Source organism: Schistocerca cancellata, unplaced genomic scaffold (assembly GCF_023864275.1).
Source record: "Schistocerca cancellata isolate TAMUIC-IGC-003103 unplaced genomic scaffold, iqSchCanc2.1 HiC_scaffold_782, whole genome shotgun sequence".
Lineage (NCBI taxonomy): Eukaryota > Metazoa > Arthropoda > Insecta > Orthoptera > Acrididae > Schistocerca > Schistocerca cancellata.
In genome coordinates, this window is record NW_026046793.1 from 1,258,065 (window position 1) to 1,279,958 (window position 21,894).

General features: G+C 42.4%; 2 protein-coding genes across 16 annotated transcripts in view; one reads left to right on the forward strand and one right to left on the reverse strand.

Annotated features, from left to right (window-relative positions):
* The window catches only part of LOC126143123 (disks large homolog 5-like), a 1,046,479-nt gene extending 1,025,141 nt beyond the window's left edge, over positions 1 to 21,338 (reverse strand). For all 10 annotated transcript variants that reach the window (XR_007529640.1, XM_049915318.1, XM_049915317.1 and 7 more), the window contains exons 1-3: positions 21,212 to 21,338; positions 13,288 to 13,436; positions 4,483 to 4,725 (exon numbers count right to left, since the gene is read on the reverse strand). Coding sequence is in view for 9 of the 10 variants with exons in the window: in XM_049915318.1 (XP_049771275.1) it covers positions 4,483 to 4,725; positions 13,288 to 13,436; positions 21,212 to 21,293 (474 nt within the window). In the remaining variant the exon portion in view is untranslated. The remainder of the gene's footprint in view (positions 1 to 4,482; positions 4,726 to 13,287; positions 13,437 to 21,211) is intronic.
* Positions 1 to 21,894, forward strand: part of LOC126143121 (disks large homolog 5-like) — an 886,848-nt gene that overhangs the window by 517,538 nt on the left and 347,416 nt on the right. The window lies entirely within an intron of this gene.

Consider the following 21,894-nt stretch of genomic DNA (forward strand, 5'->3'; position numbering starts at 1 on the left):
TGTCCAGGATGTTAGCATAGTATTCTTCAGTAACTTTTTGCCCAGTGGGGAGATAATCTACAAGTACAAACAGGATCCCTTTTGCTTCCCAGAACACTAATGCCATGACCTGAAGGAGTTGCCTTTGCTTTCTTCGGTGGCGGAGAATCGGCACGTTTCCACTGCTTTGACTGCTGTTTTTGTCTCTGAGGTATAGTAGTGCACCCAAGTTTCATCTGTGGTCACAAACCGGTGAAAAAATCCTGTTCGTTTCTCTTAAAACAGGCCAAACATTGTTCTGATATGTCCATTCTCGTGCGTTTTTGATCCAGCGTCAAGAGTCACGGCACCCATCTTGCAGATAATTCTTTCATTTCTAATTCTTCAGTTAAAATACGATATGCCCTTTCAGATGACATCTGGCAAGCGTGAGCAATTTCACACGCTTTGAATCCTCTGTGACCAATTTGTGTGCTTTTGCAATTATTTCTGGAGTAATGACGTCTCGGCTGACCATTGCGCGGATCATCTAAGCACTCCTGACCGAATGTAAATTCATTTGTCCACTTGGCAACTGTTGTATATGAAGAAGCAGAGTCCTCCAGTGTATTCTGGAAATCGGCATCAATGCCTTTGCTTTCATACCTTTCTGTACAAAGTACTTAATAACTGCTCGAATCTCAATTTTTTACTCTTCGCAAATTACTTTGCAGGAACAACAACAGAGCCACATTACCACAACAGTTTTTTCCCCAAGAGTACTGATGTGGCACGTGTTTACAGGCAACAGTCCAATGAATATATGTGATATGTGTTGTAATAGTGCTGAACTCTTGTGGTGATTCCGAAACTTTTCAATCCTCCCTTGTATTATGAGTTGTCATCTTGCATTGAAAGCGTAGCTTGGCATGGAGCCATGAGGAGAGCAGATTTTGTTTCTCACACACTCTGGCTACTGGGCCGTGCGAGCCATGTCCTTGACTAAAGCTGCATGCAATACATTCCTCATACCCTCTACGAATCTAAGTAGTACTATTAAATATTAATCTATTTCATACTTTGTATACCAAATTCTATTGATAACACAACCATAGTGTTAAATTTTCAAATCAATAACCTCCATACTTCTGGAGATACAAACTTTTATTTAAAACAAACAGTAACGGTGCTGGCATTGTGAAACTGAATTACGGACCGTAAAGTATTCATCTTTTGTATGAACTGAAACTACAGCCGGGGGGGGATCGAGGGATGGGGGGGGTGATCGAGGGATGGGGGGGGGGGTGATCGAGGGATGGGGGGGTGATCGAGGGATGGGGGGGTGATCGAGGGATGGGGGGGGGATCGAGGGATGGGGGGGGATCGAGGGATGGGGGGGGGATCGAGGGATGGGGGGGGGATCGAGGGATGGGGGGGATCGAGGGATGGGGGGGGGATCGAGGGATGGGGGGGGGATCGAGGGATGGGGGGGGGGATCGAGGGATGGGGGGGGATCGAGGGATGGGGGGGGGGATCGAGGGATGGGGGGGGGATCGAGGGATGGGGGGGGATCGAGGGATGGGGGGGGGATCGAGGGATGGCGGGGATCGAGGGATGGGGGGGGGGGATCGAGGGATGGGGGGGGGATCGAGGGATGGGGGGGGGATCGAGGGATGGGGGGGGGATCGAGGGATGGGGGGGATCGAGGGATGGGGGGGGGGATCGAGGGATGGGGGGGGGATCGAGGGATGGGGGGGGGATCGAGGGATGGGGGGGGAATCGAGGGATGGGGGGGGGATCGAGGGATGGGGGGGGGATCGAGGGATGGGGGGGGATCGAGGGATGGGGGGGATCGAGGGATGGGGGGGGATCGAGGGATGGGGGGGGATCGAGGGATTGGGGGGGATCGAGGGATGGGGGGGATCGAGGGATGGGGGGGGATCGAGGGATGGGGGGGGATCGAGGGATGGGGGGGGATCGAGGGATGGGGGGGGGATCGAGGGATGGGGGGGGGAACGAGGGATGGGGGGGATCGAGGGATGGGGGGGGATCGAGGGATGGGGGGGATCGAGGGATGGGGGGGGATCGAGGGATGGGGGGGATCGAGGGACGGGGGGGGGATCGAGGGATGGGGGGGGATCGAGGGATGGGGGGGATCGAGGGATGGGGGGGATCGAGGGATGGGGGGGGGATCGAGGGATGGGGGGTGATCGAGGGATGGGGGGGATCGAGGGATGGGGGGGGGATCGAGGGATGGGGGGGGGATCGAGGGATGGGGGGGATCGAGGGATGAGGGGGGGATCGAGGGATGGGGGGGAGATCGAGGGATGGGGGGGGAGATCGAGGGATGGGGGGGGATCGAGGGATGGGGGGGGGATCGAGGGATGGGGGGGGATCGAGGGATGGGGGGGGGATCGAGGGATGGGGGGGATCGAGGGATGGGGGGGGATCGAGGGATGGGGGGGGGATCGAGGGATGGGGGGGGGATCGAGGGATGGGGGGGGGATCGAGGGATGGGGGGGGGGGATCGAGGGATGGAGCGAGAATGGCATACATAAGCTGAGAATGTGATATTCATTAGAACTATGCAAATGTATACACGAGAAAGTTTGTGCAATACGGGAATTTGCAACTTATGTCCGAGTCAGCTTGATTTTGTAAATGGCAGAAACGCAGCCAGAAGGGGTGTTGAGTATAAAGTTTGTTAATTATTTGTTTTGTGGAAAGGGATCATATTTTGTTTTCATTAAATTTTATTTAGTTGCCACCATACAACTGCAATCTGAATGCAACCGAGTTTGCACAGGCCAAACTGAAAAGACAATTCAGAGAACAAAATGTTATGAGGGGTATCTCTGCTGAGAAGGGGGAGAGGGGGGGGGGTTGATTTGGGGGAAGGCACCAAATAGCGAGGTCATCAGTCTCATCGGATTAGGAAAGGATGGGGAATGAAGTCGGCCATGCCCTTTCAAAGAAACCACCTCGGCATTTGCCTGAAGCGATTTAGGGAAATCTTGGAAAACCTAAATCAGGATGGCAGGACACAGGATTGAACCGTCGTCCTCCCAAATGCGAGTCCACATTGCAAACCACTATGCTACCTCGGATATCTCTGCCGGAAACATGTCAAATCTCGCCAATGCTGCCTATCAGTATATCACCAGTGAGGGTGGGAACCTTACTGTTGAAAATGTGAGAGCTGGAGGAAGATTACTGGAGGCGCATCGGTGTGATGAAAATTGCCGTTGACAACACTGTCATTAACACGTGTCCATCCAGCACCACCAAATCTGTCCACTAGCATGGACACAACCATGGACAACTGCAGTGGAAGCAACTAGTTTTGTAAGATTTTAGTTCTACCTACACATTCCTCATTGTTTTTGGAAGTAATACTTATATTGTAGTAATAACTGTTTTCAATTACTCAAACATTAAGGTGATGCTTATTCCATTTCTTTTATAAGCTGCAGCTGTAAGCTGGCTGTCCTATGAGAAGGAGGTGGAGCTTGTCGCAACAGCCAATGTGCTACGAGCCGTATGCGAGCCTCTACTCCCAGCATTCTACAACCGGCAGCCAAGTGAAAGTTTGCGATCAGTAATTGCCTTGGTGTATAAATGCAATTTGTTTTATTTGCTGGGGATACGATCAGGTCTGGTATTATGATCTCCACAAAAAATTGCGACGATCTAATTCACTTACATGCTATGAAGTCAAGTCATAAAACAGATGCAGGAGTATCACATTCGTACTGATAGAACATGTTGTTGAAGTATGCTCTTTTCCTATGAGATTGACAATACATTTCCTATTTCAAAGAACTGCATCTGTAGTGGGATGAATGGAATAATGTGTTGTATATACTGAAGTATTCATTTCAAGACTCTAAACACATTTCTTCTGTTTATAAACAATTTGTTTCTTGTCTGGGAGAAAGTATTAAATTTTGGGGAAAAAAAGCAGTTTCCTAAGATTTAAGATAAATTTAAGGGTTGGGAAGTCTTTCCTTCTTTCCTGCAGATATTCATATGGTGTGTAGCATTGTGCAGACATGTAATATGGTTTGGACGAGAAGGAAGATTATATGGGCAGATCAAATAACTAATGAACTAAATTGGAGAAACAAGAAATTTATGGCACAACTTGGCTAAAATACCAGATCAGTTGGTAGAACACATCCTGAGGCACGAAGGGATTGTCAATTTTCTAACGGAGGGAAGTGCCAGGGGTAAAAACTGTAGGAGAGAACAAGGGATGACTACAATAAGCAGGTTCAAATGGATGGAGGCCGCATCAGTTATTTAGAAATGAAGATGCTTTCATGCGATAGGCAGCTGTGGAGAGCTGCATCAAACTTATCTTTTGATTAGAGACCACAACCATAACAGCACAAACATTTAAGTAATTTTTTCAGATTTTCAGTGACAGGGTGATAACATGCTCTGTTAATAAGACAACTGTCCACATTTCTTTGGGAACTATTCACAAAAAGTAATGAATCTGGGAAGTCTCATAGTACTTACCATAGTATTCTGCACCAGACTTTCAGTGGCCAGTTCAATATTAGATTCATTCTCTTTCAACTGCTTTTCCAGGGCTACGTTGTGAACTTCTGCCTCAATCAGTTCAGCATACAATCCTACATCTGGCGTCGGTTCAGGTGGTGCCGAGATGCGAGACTCCGCGAGTTTTGCAATCACCACCTCCTGTTCTGCTATAAATTTTTCGACCACGGAAGGAGTTTCTGATGGTGAAGACTGCTGCTCCTAGTAACAGAGAGTGTAGTATTATTGTACCGTATTTACTCGAATCTAAGCCGCACTCGAATCTAAGCCGCACCTGAAAAATGAGACTCGAAATAAAGGAAAAAAAAATTTCCCGAATCTAAGCCGCACATGAAATTTGAGACTCGAAATTCAAGGGGAGAGAAAAGTTTTAGGCCGCACCTCCAAATCGAAACAAAGTTGGTCCATTGTAATATGAGACACAATTTAGGTCAAACGAATGACGATACAGCTACAGTAGTTTGGTTCGAGTCGTAAGCTTAGCAGTTAAGCTTTACCACGTAGCATTACTGCACTGTGTCATGCATTGTTTGTCGCATTCTAAAAAAAGAGAGAGAGAGAGAGAGAGAGAGAGAGAGAGAGAGAGAGAGAGAGAGAGAGAGAGAGAGAAATCATCTCATTAGCGAAACAATGGCAAGAGACTGCTATTTGTTGTTACTTACACAGCTGCTTTCTTTGATAATGTTCAACAAGAATCAAATAATAGACTCCGTATGATAGAACATGTTCTGAACGAGAGTTAGGCGAAAATTTTTCTCTGTTTGAAAATCTTTGCGGCCGCTTCTTTATTACATCAAATTCTGCACACAAATTAGAGTCATCTTAGATTTAAAAATCTAGTCACTTGCCGTGCTTCATTTCTGACTATCACTATTAGACATAAGAATAATACGAATATAAACACGACACGATACGTATATTCTTCAGCGTTTGCTGTTGTCTCACTCTAGTTTCGTAGTTTTAGGCAGACAGGACTTAAATGAGATAGCAGCAAACACGAAAGAATACATGGCAAAATGTTTATATTCGTACTATTCTTATGGTGAAGAGAATACTGTATGTGATTCAAATTTCATCAGGTTCCTATTAGCAACCATCTCTTCTCACAGGTAGGAAAAAATTCAGAACGTAGAGTTGGTCATATTGACAAACATCCCAAACAGTCTTGCAGTCAGATTTTCGTAGTACACTGAAAGTGTGCTACATTCGAAGATGAACAATACGGAATTTGTATTTACTTCGTTGGATAATTTAAGAAAATGCAGTGGTCGAAACTCGCGGCGGAGAAAAAAGCTCGTCTTCCACTATTTTTTTTTATTTATTTACTCACGCAGAGGTTTTGGCACCAGTATTTATCTTTGTGCCTACAAAGCATGCCTGCATAGCACTACATATATTCGATGGCAGAAGTTAGTTGTGGCGGCACGTACCAACATTTTTCATAACTTCCGCTTGCTTTGCACTCGATTCTAAGCCGCAGGCGGTTTTTCGGATTACGAAAACCGGAAAAAAAGTGCGGCTTAGATTCGAGTAAATACGGTAATTTCACAGGATTATTAGTACGACAAGAGAGAATTTTCTTCTTATGTTACCAGTTGCACGTTTCACTTATATATAACAATGTACCAACAGAACTACGAGGGCCCTTTTACACGAGCGGTCGCCATAACTTCGGCTATCTTAACACACTTCCTGTCCGACCAAAACTCCCAGCTTGTCACACATTACTGCTATAGCAGTTGAAATTTCAGTAATATTGATAGTTCTGATGTGAATGCCATAAATGAAATGTTACCTGTGTTCTGCCTCAGTTAATTTGTAGTTAAATTAGGAATGAGTTGAAAGGGTATAAGAACCATAATACAATTACCTGAGATCCCCTTTTGCTTTGCTAAGGTTAGCTTACCTTCTTCACAAAACATTGTAATATTGATTGAATATTGCAGCAGGAAACACTTCTTTTACTACATTTCAGTCCATAAACATTAACATTGTTCACATTAAATGACCAGTCTTTCCAATTTATGGGCTAGACACAATGTATCTTCTGCTTTCCTTTTTTGTTACGAGCTTCAGGGTTGTCTGGGGCAGTGCTGTATTGTGGTAACCAGTTGCTTGTGGAAACAAGATGTCCGTCCTCCCGATTTCATGCACATTTAAACAAATTCTCTACTTCTCACTTACTACCCACTTAACAAAATTCCTATGTGCTGATGACGATCACTCACTGGAAACATAGCAGTTGTATAAGTACTGTATGTCACTGGAATTTGGCTGCAATAATTACACATCTGTTTGAAACTGACTGACAATATTTCATTCAAAATAATCTCTATTGCTGTTTATACATTTCTCCCACCTCTCCAGCAGGCTATGAATGCCATGCAAAAAAAAAAAAACAACAACAACAACAACAGTAGTTCTTTCGAAAAGAAAGAGTCAGTGAGACATTTTCATACATTTTCGTATGAATTTAAGCATTGTTCAGTAAAAGCGTGTCCCAGTGATGCGAATAGATGATAATAGGACGAAGCCAAGTCTGAAAACTAAGCAGAATGACCTAGTATTTCTCAACTGAATGCCTGGGTCATTTCCCTGACCCATTTTTCTGTGAGATGGGGCGTTATCACGGAGCAATACGACTTGTCTTTTTCCATATTTTGGTCATTTTTTACTTAATTCTCGAATTAAATAGATCATTTATTGTTGGCAGTGATCAGTGTGATTGGCTTCACCAGATTTTAGCAGCTCATAATAGATGACATTCTTCTGGTCCTACCAAACACAGTATCGTCTTTTTCCAAAGCAATTTGGTCTTACACTGGATGTCTATGGTTTGCCTGGATTCACATTTGATTTACAACACTTAGTATTCTCAAAATTATCCATTTTTCATCACCTGTCGCTATTTGATGGAGAAACGACTTTCTTTTTATCTGGTGAGTAGTATTTCCCAAGTGGTCTTTTGATCTGCTTTCCGTATTTCTTTCAGTTCATGCTGAACCAATTTTCCCACTTTCTGCATCTTTCGCATAGCTTTCAACCAAAAAGAAATGGCTTTTTGAGTTCCATTCAATTGTTCTGGGGGTTCCTGTTGAGTTTGAGTATCACTCCCCATCATCCTCACCCACTGCCCATCATCTTCAAAACCTGCAATTGGTTGTCTTCTAACTTTTTCGGTGGTTTCCCACACTCGTTTCTCACATCAAAAAAATGAATCTTGTCCGTAACTCTTAGTTTGTAAGCAAAAAACTTGACAAGTTTACAGGTTTGAAACAGATACCGATGTACGGAACTTTGATTCGTGTGCACATTCGTCATCAGCCGTTTCAGGAAGCAGATGGAGCTGCAGACGCGGTCTCACAGGCCCTACACTGATGACTAACACTATCTATAGGGGAATTCTTGTTTCATACTTCTACACCTGGTACAGGTAGTAAGTTATCACTTTTATGAAGTGATATGTTATAATAAGAAGAACATCATTAGCTTTGTCCAGTTACAGTGAACTATTTTACTGACAATCTGGCATTGACTCATAAATAGTCATGTCTATGCATGGGGAGGAAACAACATTTTGGGGCACTGCTTTTTAAGACAACTGCTACACAACTGATTATTTTAACACAAAAAATTACAGTTGTCCTTATCCTACAGATTGTCTTCAACACCGTAGTGGTTTACTAGGCGCGGTCCTGTTTGAGGTGGGATGCCGTTTTCTTCCTAGCGAGTCGAGGCGTGTTACACTTCGACGCACTCCATACCACTGCACAACTGGTATTTTTCCACATTAAGAGACAGTTGTCCAGAGGAGAAAGAGACAGTACGTGAAATGAAGGAAACATCAAGACTAAATGGGGATCTGTCCCATATCTTTGCATGTGAAGCAAGGAACTTACCCACAGAGCCACACCACTTGTGTGTCTAAACAAGCATTTCTCTCTTACAACTTAAATAGCATTCTCTCAGAAAATTCTCCCCATGACAGAACTCAAAATACCAGTACAGAATGCACTAGCTCTTGCTCCACATCCACTGGCTTGCTCGAATGACTGCATGCTCCACCTGCTGCAGCCTATCCTCGACTTTCTCACTGCCTTATATTGTTTATCTGTTCTTAGTCTACACAGCACAGAGTGAATTATTTATAGTAGTAGTAGTAGTAGTAGTAGTAGTAGTAGTAGTTGGTTGTCGTCTTCAGTCCTGATACTGGTTTGATGCAGCTCTCCATGCTACTCTATCCTGTGCAAGCAGCTTCATCTCCCAGTACGTACTGCAACCTACATCCCTATGAATCTGCTAAGTGTATTCATCTCTTGGTCTCCCTCTAAGATTTTTACCCTTCACGCTGCCCTCCAAAGCTAAATTTATGGTCCCCTGATGCCTCAGAACATGTCCTACCAACCGGTCCCTCCTCCTTGTCAAGTTGTGCCACAAACTCCTCTTCTCCGCAATTCTATTCAGTATCTCCTCATTAGTTGTGTGATCTACCCGTCTAATTATCAGCATTCTTCTGTAGCACCACACTTCAAAAGCTTCTATTCTCTTCTTGTCCAAACTATTTATCATCCACGTTTCACTTCCATACACGGCTACACTCCATACAAATACTTTCAGAAACGACTTCCTGACATTTAAATCTATACTTGATGTTAACAAATTTCTCTTCTTCAGAAACGCTTTCCTTCCCATTGCCAGTCTACATGTTATATCTCCTCTACTTCGACCATCATCGGTTATTTTGCTCCCCAAATAGCAAAACTCCTTTACTACTTTAAGTGTCTTCTTTCCTAATCTAATACCCTCAGCATCAGCTGATTTAATTCGACTACATTCCATAATCCTCGTTTTGCTTTTATTGATGTTCATCTTATATCCTCCCTTCAAGACACCGCCCATTCCGTTCAACTGCTCTTGCTGTCTGACAGAATTACAATGTCATCGGCGAACCTCAAAGTTTTTAATTCTTCTCCATGGATTTTAATACCTACTCCGAATTTTTCTTTTGTTTCCTTTACAGCTTGCTCAATATACAGATTGAATACCATCAGGGATAGGCTACAACCCTGTCTCACTCCCTTCCCAACCACTGCTTCCCTTTCATGTCCCTCGACTCTTATAACTGCCATCTGATTTCTGTACAAATTGTAAATAGCCAGTCGCTCCCTGTATTTCACCCCTGCCGCCTTCAGAATTTGAAAGAGAGTATTCCAGTCAACATTGTCAAAAGCTTTCTCTAAGTCTACAAATGCTAGAAACATAGGTTTGCCTTTCCTTAATCTAGCTTCTAAGATAAGTCATAGCGTCAGTATCGCCTCACGTGTTCCGATATTTCTACGGAAACCAAACTGATCTTCCCCGAGGTCGGCTTCTACTAGTTTTTTCATTCATCTGTAAAGAATTCACGTTAGTTTTTTGCAGCTGTGACTTATTAAACTGATAGTTCGGTAATTTTCACATCTGTCAACACCTGGAAAACACTTGGTTCACTTTTGGCCACCAGGTGTAAATCTGGCACTGTACCTTGTACGACAATATGGCATCCGTGCTGTATTGACGAGGTGCTTTTTTTGTAACTGACTGTGCAGTACATTCCCCAGATGTTGCTAGTGCTTGGGCTGTGTCACGAAAATTTTCTATCCCATGTTCAACAGTACGGAAAGTTTTGAGTTTTATTTTACACTAGTATCTGCACAACATCCAGACAGTGCAGTGACTGGAATCTCTGAATCAGCAGCAACATTCTGAAGTTGCTCTTCGGTTTCTGGCACAGATCAAATTTTATGACATGTGGCCTGACATCATTTGAAGCCATGAGGCACATTTTACACTACAGGGTGCAGTGAATGCACAGCACAGCCGAATTTGGGGTACTGCTAAACCTTGTGTTATACTCAAGAGCCATTGTCCTTCCTGTATGAAATCGTGTAATGTGCATTCGTGAGTACCTATACAGTGACAAATTCATATTATCGAGATGTCCTCTTACAGCACGATTCCTGCTTTGGAAGACAACTCTGTGGAAGCCACTGTTTTCATGCAAGATGGAGCAACATCTCGTGTCGCTCGCCCGATGAAAGATCTGCTTAATGCAACCTTCCGTGATCGTTTTATGTCTAGAGATTTTCTAGATGCATGGCCTTCGAGATATGAAACCACGTGACTTGGTACTGGGAAGATCTAAAATAATGTGTTTACCTGGGACACATTTGGTCTCTATGTGCTCTGAAGGCCAGTAAACAGAAATACGTTGCTCAGATTTTACCAGAACTGCTGCGGCCAACTGTCGATCGCATCATTTCACAGACACAGCATCTCGATGTCTCTGGTGCTCGTATTGAATGAATTGTGTAACAGATTAAAAATAAAAACAACGCTATGACTTTCTTGCTTGTTTGACCTTTTCTGCCCATGTCCCATTCCTAATCCATTACATATGGGTACATTTCTACACATCTTTCTAACATTAACACTAGAGATGGGGGATCCGCTCTTGAACTAATTCATGGAGTTCAATCTTTCAAAGGAGTGAACAATCAGTGATTCAGAAAAAAAGAACGGTAGCTCCAAACGTTTCCCACGGCAGAGAGAGAGAGAGAGAGAGAGAGAGAGAGAGAGAGAGAGAGAGAGAGAGAGAGAGAGGGAGAGACGGAGCATATCAGCAGCGCCTCTGCTGGTCAGAGCACAGTGCACGCCACACAACACAACACAGCCAGCGCCGGCCTCTGACCTGCTTCTACCTTGGTTGCCTGCATTGTGCAGTGCCCCATTGGATTTTGTGTTTCACATATGCCGTGCCGTCTCTGTGCGTCGTCTGCCGTGTGCACTGTGCAATGTCTGGCGCAGCTTAACTTCGTATTGCACTCTGTCGGCGATCGTTTCAGTCGCACGTCCTGCCCTCTGGGCAGTTGATGCGAGCAACAGGACAGAGAGCCACCTAGCGGATAACATAGGAACTACTTGCAAAAACCTGCTCACAAGGGAACGGACGATTTGTCTCGGAGCGGCTGAGTTCACCGCTCACCCCCCCTCGGAACTCGCCCGCTCAACGCTCACCCCACCATCTCGACTCTAGCCAGAGCGTCGAGCAAAGCGACTCAGGTGTCACTCTGGTCTCTGCGGTCTCAGCTCACGCAGTAATACAGCTCGCGGCTCGACCTGCTCGACTCAGCGCCTCTGCATCGGAGTTCGTCCCCACTGGATATTGTTCTTCGTAGTAATACCGCTATGTATATTACATTATTATGTTATGTATACATCAACTGTTTTTATTTTATTTTTATTTGTTTAAACTGATTAGATTAGGTTCCTGATGACTCCTCTTACTATAGGATTTTTATTATGGTCACTCGAATTTACGCTTTAATTACGAGCGAACCGATAAACGTATCGCAAAATGTGATACACCAATATTTTCCTTGTTTTATTCTGCGTAAGGCTATATGCAGCACTTTCGTTTTACAGTCAAATTTACATATTTTTTTCTTATTCTGGTACGGATTCTGCGATTTTAGGCGCCTTCGAAAGGAAACGTTCACTTTAAAAATATATGGCTTGCGATGTATTTGTATGAGGTTAATGAAATTTTAATACATTATAGCCAAATATATTGTTAATGTAAATCTCAAGTTACAACATTTTCCGATCACCCAAAGAACCACGATAGTGCAAAATAAATCAATAATCAAAAACTTTGTCATATCGTGGAAATTTCAATAAACAATACAAAATTCTTACTCATTATCTGTGTTACTTCAAAATAGGATCAAATAAGATCAAAATACAGGTATAGTACTGGAATAAACCAAGTTTAAAGGGCAATGTGCCTTCCATTTATTTTCTATTGTAAATGAGTGGTGAGTCATGAAAAAGAGCTAATTCATTTCAGGGAGTGAACAGTTCTGATCCAATCTCTGAAAAGAACAGTTTTGCCCATCTCTAATTAACACCACCACATTTGCGTCTGGTGGCCAAAATTTGAACTAATTTTTCCCACGCATAAATCATTCCACCTGAACATGTCTACAAAGTTTCACTGTCATATGATGATCGCAGCCTACACTGGACCTCTGTGGATAGCTGCAGTTCCTCTCCTCTTGTGCTCTCAAATGGAGGTAGGGGCAAAAAACTGTTTCCGTACAAGCCCTGATTAATCTCCTCTTAGTGGCCCTTACACAAGATGTATATTGGTGGGCAGTAGGGTCATTCTCCCATTTCTCACAAATTCCAGTTCTATAATTTTTCTCAGTTGTGATTTCCTGAAAGAATGCCTCCTTGCCTCCAGGTATTGCAATCTGAGTTCACAGAACATTTGCGTAATACTTGTCTGTTAATGGACCGATGTCAAAGAATAGCTATGTAAGGTTCTACCTGTATATGAAAGCTCTCTGCAATGCTGCCTACAGTAGGATCAGGTTATATAAAAAAATGGAGAATGATACTTTCTAAGTCGAGATGAGAAGTGGCTTCCTCTGCAACACCACTCAAGTGGTTTTCGCACACAGCTTGAGAGGGAAACACTATGCCAACTTTCTGAGGAGGATTTTTCCTGTTTTTTAGGAATAGTATCATAATGAAATTGCTCTATGAATCTAGAAGATATGAGAGGGGGGGGGGGACAGATTTCTTTTATGAAAGTACCTTTGCTGGCACACTGAACGTGCAAATAACTTAATGAATGCAGCAAGGTAACACCCTCAACAACCAAATACATACAGTTATATTAACAACAAAATGAATGCTATAGTAGACCTCTTCACTTACCTGCTTAGCATTCTTGCTGTACGATGCGATGCAATTACTGTCACACATTAGCTTCATGCCATTCTCAAGCTGCTGAGATGCTGCTTTCACAGTCAAAGTTAGGTTGTTCAGCTCACGAATTTCATGTAGCAAACTTGAAGCTTTTTGATCTGAAATAAAACGGGTGTCTAATACGAGTAACTGAAAGCTGTAATACTACAAGTCCTACAACGACCACACTTCCTCCTAGACCAGGATCATCTACCCCAAGACTCTACACTCTACATGCATCAATCATGCGTCACTCGTGTTGTGAATGAAATATGCTGTTGAAGGAATAGAGAGAAATGCTCTTTAACTTAGTTGCTGAACAATTGCAGGAGGAAGCAAAATTTCTTTTACACATGACAATGTTACTGGCAAATGGAGACTAAGGGAAACATTCTTGGCAGGGTAAGTTGATAATTGCAGGAAAGAGGGAATAACTAAGTTTATAACAAACAGCATCAGTATTGTATGAGGTTATTTAATAATACTAGCATAGAAAGATAATGATAACAGAACATTTCAAACATGACCTGGGTGAAAATAATGGATGTTAATCTACACAATAAGAACTGGGTTGTCATGTTCTTTTAGAAGACCTCAAACATTCCTTGAGTGTTCAAACAAATTTCGGGCTTGCAGCTGCTCGTCGTCCAATACCTCGCACGATATTTCAGCTAGACACCTGCCAGTCATCTTCAGGTGAGCCGTCGCAAACTGGCGAAAACGTCCTCCGTTCCGCAATATATAGCGTACTGTAACTATTCTGCGCATGCGCCGAAAACTTGATAGATGAACCACACTGCCCGCCGGCAGCGCCCTCCCTGGTGGAATAGTGGAACTCAGTCGCCCTCTGCATTGCCGTTTGCCACGGCCGTTGTCGCACTCTGTCTTCTTCGATTTGAGCAAATCGTGGAGATGATGGGATTCCGTGCGCTGTCCAACTGGTAGCCACTGTCACAGTTTAACAGATTTTCCGCCAGTTGTATTTCTATGGATTCTTTAATAATGGAGTCCCAGAAAGACGATGCTGTGAACAAAATCATTGTTTTCTCATACTCCATTGAATGTCCAATAGAAATACAACGTTCAGCAATAGCGGACTTGCTTGGCTGCAAAAGGCGGGTGTAACGTTGATGTTCAGTGCAGCGTTCTTTCACGGTGTGTGTGGTTTGACCTATGTAAGCCATACCACATTGGCACGGTATCTTGTAAATTCCGGCCTTTCGTAGTAACAGACTGTCCTTAACTGATCCCACAAGGTCCGCAATCTTCGATGGTGGGCGGAAAACCACTTTTACCTGAAATTTTCGGAGGATTCTTTCTATTTTAAACGAAGTGTTGCCAACGAAAGGAAGAAAAGCTAAAGATTGTTCCGGCTTGTTCTCCTCTTTATTCACTTCCTGCTTCTTAGTTTTAACTGTTAGTGCCCTGTTAATCTGCCGGATGGGATATCCATTTTCACTGAATACTGTCTTTAGATGGGCGAGTTCTTGAGGTAAGCTATCTAGATCTGAGACAGTATGAGCTCTATGAACAAGTGTTTTAAGCAAACTCATGGTTTGCGATGGGTGATGGCAACTCGATGCTTGCAGGTACAAATCAGTACGAGTGGGATTCCGGTAAACTGAATGCCCTAGAGAACCATCATTCTTCCTTCGAACCAGGGCATCCAAGAAAGGCAAACAACAATATTTCTCTATTTCCATGGTGAACCGGTTGTTGCTATAAATGGAGTTGAGGTGATGTAGAAACTCCATTAATTTATCTTCTCCATGAGGCCACACTATGAAAGTGTCATCCACATACCACCAAAATACTGTTGGTTTCAGAGTAGCTGATTCAAGGGCTCTCTTCAAAATCCTCCATAAAAAGGTTGGCCACGAAAGAGACAGGAGGCTACCCATGGCGACACCATCAGTCTGTTCAAAATAATCTTGATTAAACATAAAATAATTTGCGGAAAGAGCGTGCCTGAACAAAGCAGTGATATCAACAGGAAACATGTTACCAATCAGTGTCAAAGAATCTGCAAGAGAAACTTTTGTAAAAAGTGAGACCACATAAAAACTTACTAGAAGGTTTACACTGCTAAGACGAAGAGCCCCCAGTCTACTGATAAAATATGTGACGTGAGCACTTGCCTACGAAAGGTCTCAGTAAGGAAGTGAGATGTTTAGCTAAATCATATGTAGGAGCTGCAATGTTGCTCACTATTGGACACAGAGGAAGACCCTCTTTATGAATCTTTGGAAGGCCATACAGTCTCGGAGGTATACAACCATGTGGTCTTAACCTCTTGATGGTCTCTTGCGGTAAGGAGGAGGAATTTAATAGTGCTGAAGTTTTCCATTGCACACGTCCTGTAGGATCGTAATCAATCCTCCTATAGGTAGAGTCACTTAGCAGACCATACATCTAGTCTTTGTACACACCACAAGGTAACAGGGCACTAACAATAAAGAATCCTCCGAAAATTTCAGGTAAAAGTGGTCCGCATCGAAGATTGCGGACCTTGTGGGATCAGTTAAGGTCAGTCTGTTACTACGAAAGGCCGGAATTTACAAGATACCATGCCAATGTGGTATGGCTTACATAGGTGAAACCACACGCACCGTGAAAGAATGCTGCACTGAACATCAACGTTACACCCGCCTTTTGCAGCCAAGCAAGTTCGCTATTGCTGAACATTGTATTTCTATTGGACATTCAATGGAGTATGAGAAAACAATGATTTTGTCCACAGCAACATCTTTCTGGGACTCCATTATTAAAGAATCCGTAGAAATACAACTGGTGGAAAATCTGTTAAACCGTGACAGCGGCTACCAGCTGGACAGTGCACAGTATCCCATCATCTCCACGATTTGCTCAAATCGAAGACGACAGAGTGAGTCGACGGCCGTGGCAAACGGCAACGCAGAGGGCGACTGAGTTCCACTGTTCCACCAGGGAGGACGCTGCCGGCGGGCAGTGTGGTTCATCTATCAAGTTTTCGACGTATGCGCAGAACAGTTACAGTACGCTATGTATATTGTGGAACGGAGGACATTTTCGCCAGTTTGCGACGGCTCACCTGAAGATGACCGGCAGGGGCCCAGTTGAAATATCGTGCGAAGTATTGAATGACGACCGGCTGCAAGACCGAGATTTGTTTGAACAGTCAGTTCGCCAGGAAAATTTTAAAATTCACATTCCTTGAGTACTCACCTTTCTTCATCCACATATTCTGTTCTCTCCAACTGCAGTTCTTGGTGATGTCTCTCTAATCTCTTCTCACCTTTTTTCCAACATAACCAAACACTAGACTGTCTCACTAGAGGAATTCATAGTTTTGAGCACTGGGACATTTGTCTGACTAACATCTATCTAATGTTACTGTCAAGTGACAAGCTTTTCGAACTTGGGAGAATATGAACCACAAACTGGTTATGAAGAAAGCTATGAGCGATGAAGTGGCATGTGCTAATAACTCTTACAATGCATCTGTTTCACGGAAATGAAATCAAAAGTCATCATCATCTCCGTTATGGAACTGCCTGAAATAACTAATTGTGTTTCTTTATATGTCGTTGACATTGTTTTGAAATGTTACTATTGTCCTCTGTGATTCTGCTGGTTTATCACTAGAAGTTAGTGGAAAGTACATGCCCAGCAAATATGACAGAATATAAAAAACAAATATCAGTTGGTGCTACAGCAAACCAATCTTCAAATTATATGTTGACAATTTTTATGCAGTGTTTCATGTTTTTCATTGTCCTGAAAACTAATGTCTTAGTACGGTCCTATTAAACAACCAGCTCCATATGACTAACAGAAGACTTACAGTTACAATCAGAATAAGACACCGCTGCATCACCATTTTGTTACCAACTTCTGAATATTACTCTTTCATAGAGTGCTAAATATTTAGGCAGTGTTTGAACAATTTTATGAGCCAGTACAAATGTAAGCTTCAACTATACAGGGTGGTCCATTGATCGTGACAGGGCCAAATATCTCTCGAAATAAGCATCAAACAAAAGAACTACAAAGAACGAAACTTGTCTAGCTTGAAGGGGGAAACCAGATGGCGCTATGGTTGGCCCGCTAGACGGCACTACCATAGGTCAAATAGATATCAACTGCATTTTTTTTTAATAGGAACCCCCAATTTTTATTACATATTTGTGTAGTACGTAAAGAAATATGAATGTTTTAGCTGGACCACTTTGTGATAGATGGTGCTGTAATAGTCACAAACATATGGCTAAATTTTAGACGAACAGTTGGTAACCGGTAGGTTTTTTATATTAAAATACAGAACGTAGGTACATTTGAACATTTTATTTCAGTTGCTCCAATGTGATACATGTACCTTTGTCAACTTATTTCTGAGAATGCATGCTGTTACAGCATGATTACCTGTAAATGCCACATTAATGCAATAAATGCTCAAAATCATGTCAGTCTACCTCAATGCATTTGGCAATACCTGTAACAACATTCCTCTCAACAGCAAGTAGTTCGCCTTCCGTAATGTTCGCACATGCATTGACAATGCACTGACGCATGTTGTCAGGCGTTGTCGGTGGATCACGATAGCAAATATCCTACAACTTTCCCCACAGACATAAATCCGGAGACGTCAGATCTGGTGAACGTGCGGGCCACGGTATGGTGCTTCGACGGCCAATCCACCTGTCATGAAATATGCTATTCAATACCGCTTCAACCGCACGCCAGCTATGTGCCGGACATCCATCATGTTGGAAGTACATTGCCATTCTGTCATGCAGTGAAACATCTTGTAGTAACATCGGTAGAACATTACGTAGGAAATCAGCATACATTGCGCCATTCAGATTGCCATCGATAAAATGGGGGCCAATTATCCTTGCTCCCATAATGCCACACCATACATTAACCTGCCAAGGTCGCTGATGTACCACTTTTCAGAGCCACTGTGGATTTTCCGTTGCCCAATAGTGCACATTATGCCGGTTTACGTTACCGCTGTTGGTGAATGACGCTTCGTCGTAAAATAGAACACGTGCAAAAATCTGTCATCATCCCGTAATTTCTCTTGTGCCCAGTGGCAGAGCTGTATACGACGTTCAAAGTCGTTGCCATGTAATTCCTGGTGCACAGAAATATGGTACGGGTGCAATTGATGTTGATGTAGCATTCTCAACACAGATGTTTTTGAGATTCCCAATTCTCGCTCAATTTGTCTGCTACCCGATTCTCGCTCAATTTGTCTGCTACTGATGTGCAGATTAGCCACAACAGCAGCTAAAACACCTACTTGGGCATCATCATTTTTTGCAGGTCGTGGTTGACGTTTAACATGTGGCTGAACACTAACTGTTTCCTTAAATAAGGTAACTATCTGGCGAACGGTCTGGACACTTGGATGATGTCGTCCAGGATACTGAGCAGCATACATAGCACACACCCATTGGGCATTTTGATCACAATAGCCATACGTCAATACGATATCAACCTTTTCCGCAATTTGTGAACAGTCCATTTTAACACAGGTAATGCATCCCGAAGCAAATACCATTCGCACTGGCGGAAAGTTACGTGATACCACGTACTTATACGTTTGTGACTATTACAGCGCCATCTATTACAAAGCGAAAAAAGTGGTCCAACTAAAACATTCATATTTCTGTACATATTACACGAATATGTAATAAAAATGGGGGTTCCTATTTAAAAAAAACACAGTTGATATCTGTTTGATCTATGGCAGCGCCATCTAGCGAGCCAACCATAGTGCCGTCTGGTTTCCCCTTTCAAGCTAAACAAGTTTCGTTCTTTGTAGTTTTTTCGTTTGACGCTCATTTCATGAGATATTTGGCCTAGTCACGATCAATGGACAACCCTGTATACACCTTTTCATTCACATAATACTGAATAATTTCCTTACTTTCAAGCTGTTAGCCCATGACGCAATGTCAACCAAGAAATAGTGAAATCACAATGTGTAGATTGCCGAGTATGACTGTTTTTACCTTCAAAATATGGCAGTTATAATGCTTTTATGGGATCAAAGGCTGTGTCTACGAAATTGCAGACTAGGCCAATACAAAAATGACAGATTACATTTCCTGAGGACAAGCTGACATTGTCACCTTTAATTCCCATGGCAAACAGCCATTATCTGCTGTGTCATGCTGTGGGGAAAAGGGGAGGGGGTGGGGGGTGGGGTGGAGAGAGGACTCAGCACCATAGCCAACTGTGTGATTGTCTTTGGCACTCCTCACAAAAGTGATACTGTTTGCCTCAATGACACCTTGGAGGTGGGACTTAATTGGGCATTATATTCCGCCTGTTACTCTGCCTTTTCATTTGGCATTAGTCAAGTTTTTTCAAAGCTTTCATTTCACCAGTCAAACAGTCCTGACACTTTCTTTGGCTGTGTGCACTGCATAACCTTGACAACAATGTCACTGACAAAGTGGCTACATACAGACAAGACTTCTACCAGAACTTACAGAAAGCCCATCCTTGTCATTACTTCTGAATAATCACATCTCCCTGGAGAAATGTAGGACCATATGAGGCAATACTGATCCTGCCATTTATCTTAGAAGACTGGTTAAAGAAAGGCAAATCAGTGTTTATAGCATTTGTAGATTTACATGAATTCTTTTGACAAATTTGACTGGAATACACTATTTGAAATACTGAAAGTTGTATAATTAAAAAATGGAGCAAAAGACTATTTACAACTTTTATAAAAAACCAGAATGCAGCTGTGAGTCTGAGGACACGAAAGGGAAGCAGTGATCAAGAATGGAGTGAATCAGGTTTGTAGCCTATCCCCAATGCTATTCAATAGGTAGACTGAACAAGCAGTGGAGGACAACAGAAAAATATGGCAAAGGAATCAAAATGCAAGGAGAACAATTCAAAAATTTGACATTTGCAAGCAACACTAATTTTGTCACACATTAAAGGTCTCTGAAGAATGGTTGATCACAACGAATGTCTCTAAAAGGAGTTGTAAAATGAAGACAAAAAGTGAAACAATGATGCATTCCTGGAGCAAAGAACTATCTAGATGTTGACATGAAATCACATCTGCTACAGTGCTGCGGATCTGAGAGCAACTGTATAACTCCTATCATCTCATCGAATTGATCACGGTAGAGAGGATAGTTTAAGTATAATACACTGAAAAGGAAACATCTTTGAAATGAGTATATTTATTATGCATGTATGTTTTATTACCAATGTACTACTAGTTCCTTTATGGTTGATCACAACAAATTGTGAAATGTTAGTTACATGTTCTTTACTGATGACCTTCAGTCAGTCAGTCAGTCAGTCAGTCTCTCTCTCTCTCTCTCTCTCTCTCTCTCTCTCAACCCCCCCCCCCCCCTCCCCACTCTCTTCAACATCATGCAACATGTGGGAATGCATAACACTGGAAATTCCTGGATGGAATAATGCATATATGTGGATGTGAAACCTTCCAAAAAGATTTTCAGATGATGTCATGTGGCTCTGCTTCTAAGAAAGATATTGGATGATTGCAAAGATGCCTATAATCTTCTGACAGAGTAGCAGCACATCATTTACACTGCAGGAAAGGAAAAACTTTCTAGCAACCATCAAAGTAGTATTTAAGCAGTCTGTCCTTTTAATGGTGCCCATGTCTATATACTTTTAACAATTCCTTTGCCTGAATTCTCAGACATTTGTCTCCAACTTTAGCACTTTCTGTAGCACACTCTCAAAAACAGTTTATGACACCATTTGAATGATCACTACTGGGACTGAATTTCAGCAGTATGGTGGTATAAATATTGAAACACTACTAGTAATAGTAATATTAACAATAATTAAAATCAACTATTGCATATTACAAGGCATTAACTAACCAACATTGGAAAAGACGTACGTTTTTCTTTGATCTCTCTTTTAAGAGATTCTATCCTCTCCTTTTGTGCTAATTCCTTTGCTTTCTTTTCCTGGACTTCCATTTTTAATGCTTTGTATTCTCTTAGCAATGCTAACCTTTCTTCTTCCTTTGACTGCAAGAAATAAAATGCAGCATTATTAATAATTAGTTGTTATTTTTGTGGGTTTGGCTTGAATGTAATGACAACTGGACTGATAGACCAGTGTCAGTCATCAGATAGCTGTTTATGGAAGACAGACATACTATATAAATATTTTCAATAAATTTAGTAAACTGTCTGTCAGTGCTGAGAAATATGGAAAACAATCAACATGCAAAAAAGCTCAAGGTGATGACTCATCATACAATTTCTGAGATTTCCAGGTTGAAATTCCAAATTTTCCAGAAGTAATTTTTTGTTGTATGTGAGAGCAAGTTTTATTTATCTAACTTCCATGGCTGCTAATTAAACACTTTTAGTTGCCACTTGATTTAATGGTGGTTATTACACATTGAGCTAGCATTGTAAACAAGTTTGCTAAGAAATATGAATACAGGGTGTACATCAAGTCCGGGAACACTTTCAATTATTTATTGCACAAGAACCAAACACTGTACAGATATCATACATATGTCATTTTGAAGAGAAACTGAAAGTCTCTCTCCCTCTCCCCCCCTCCCTC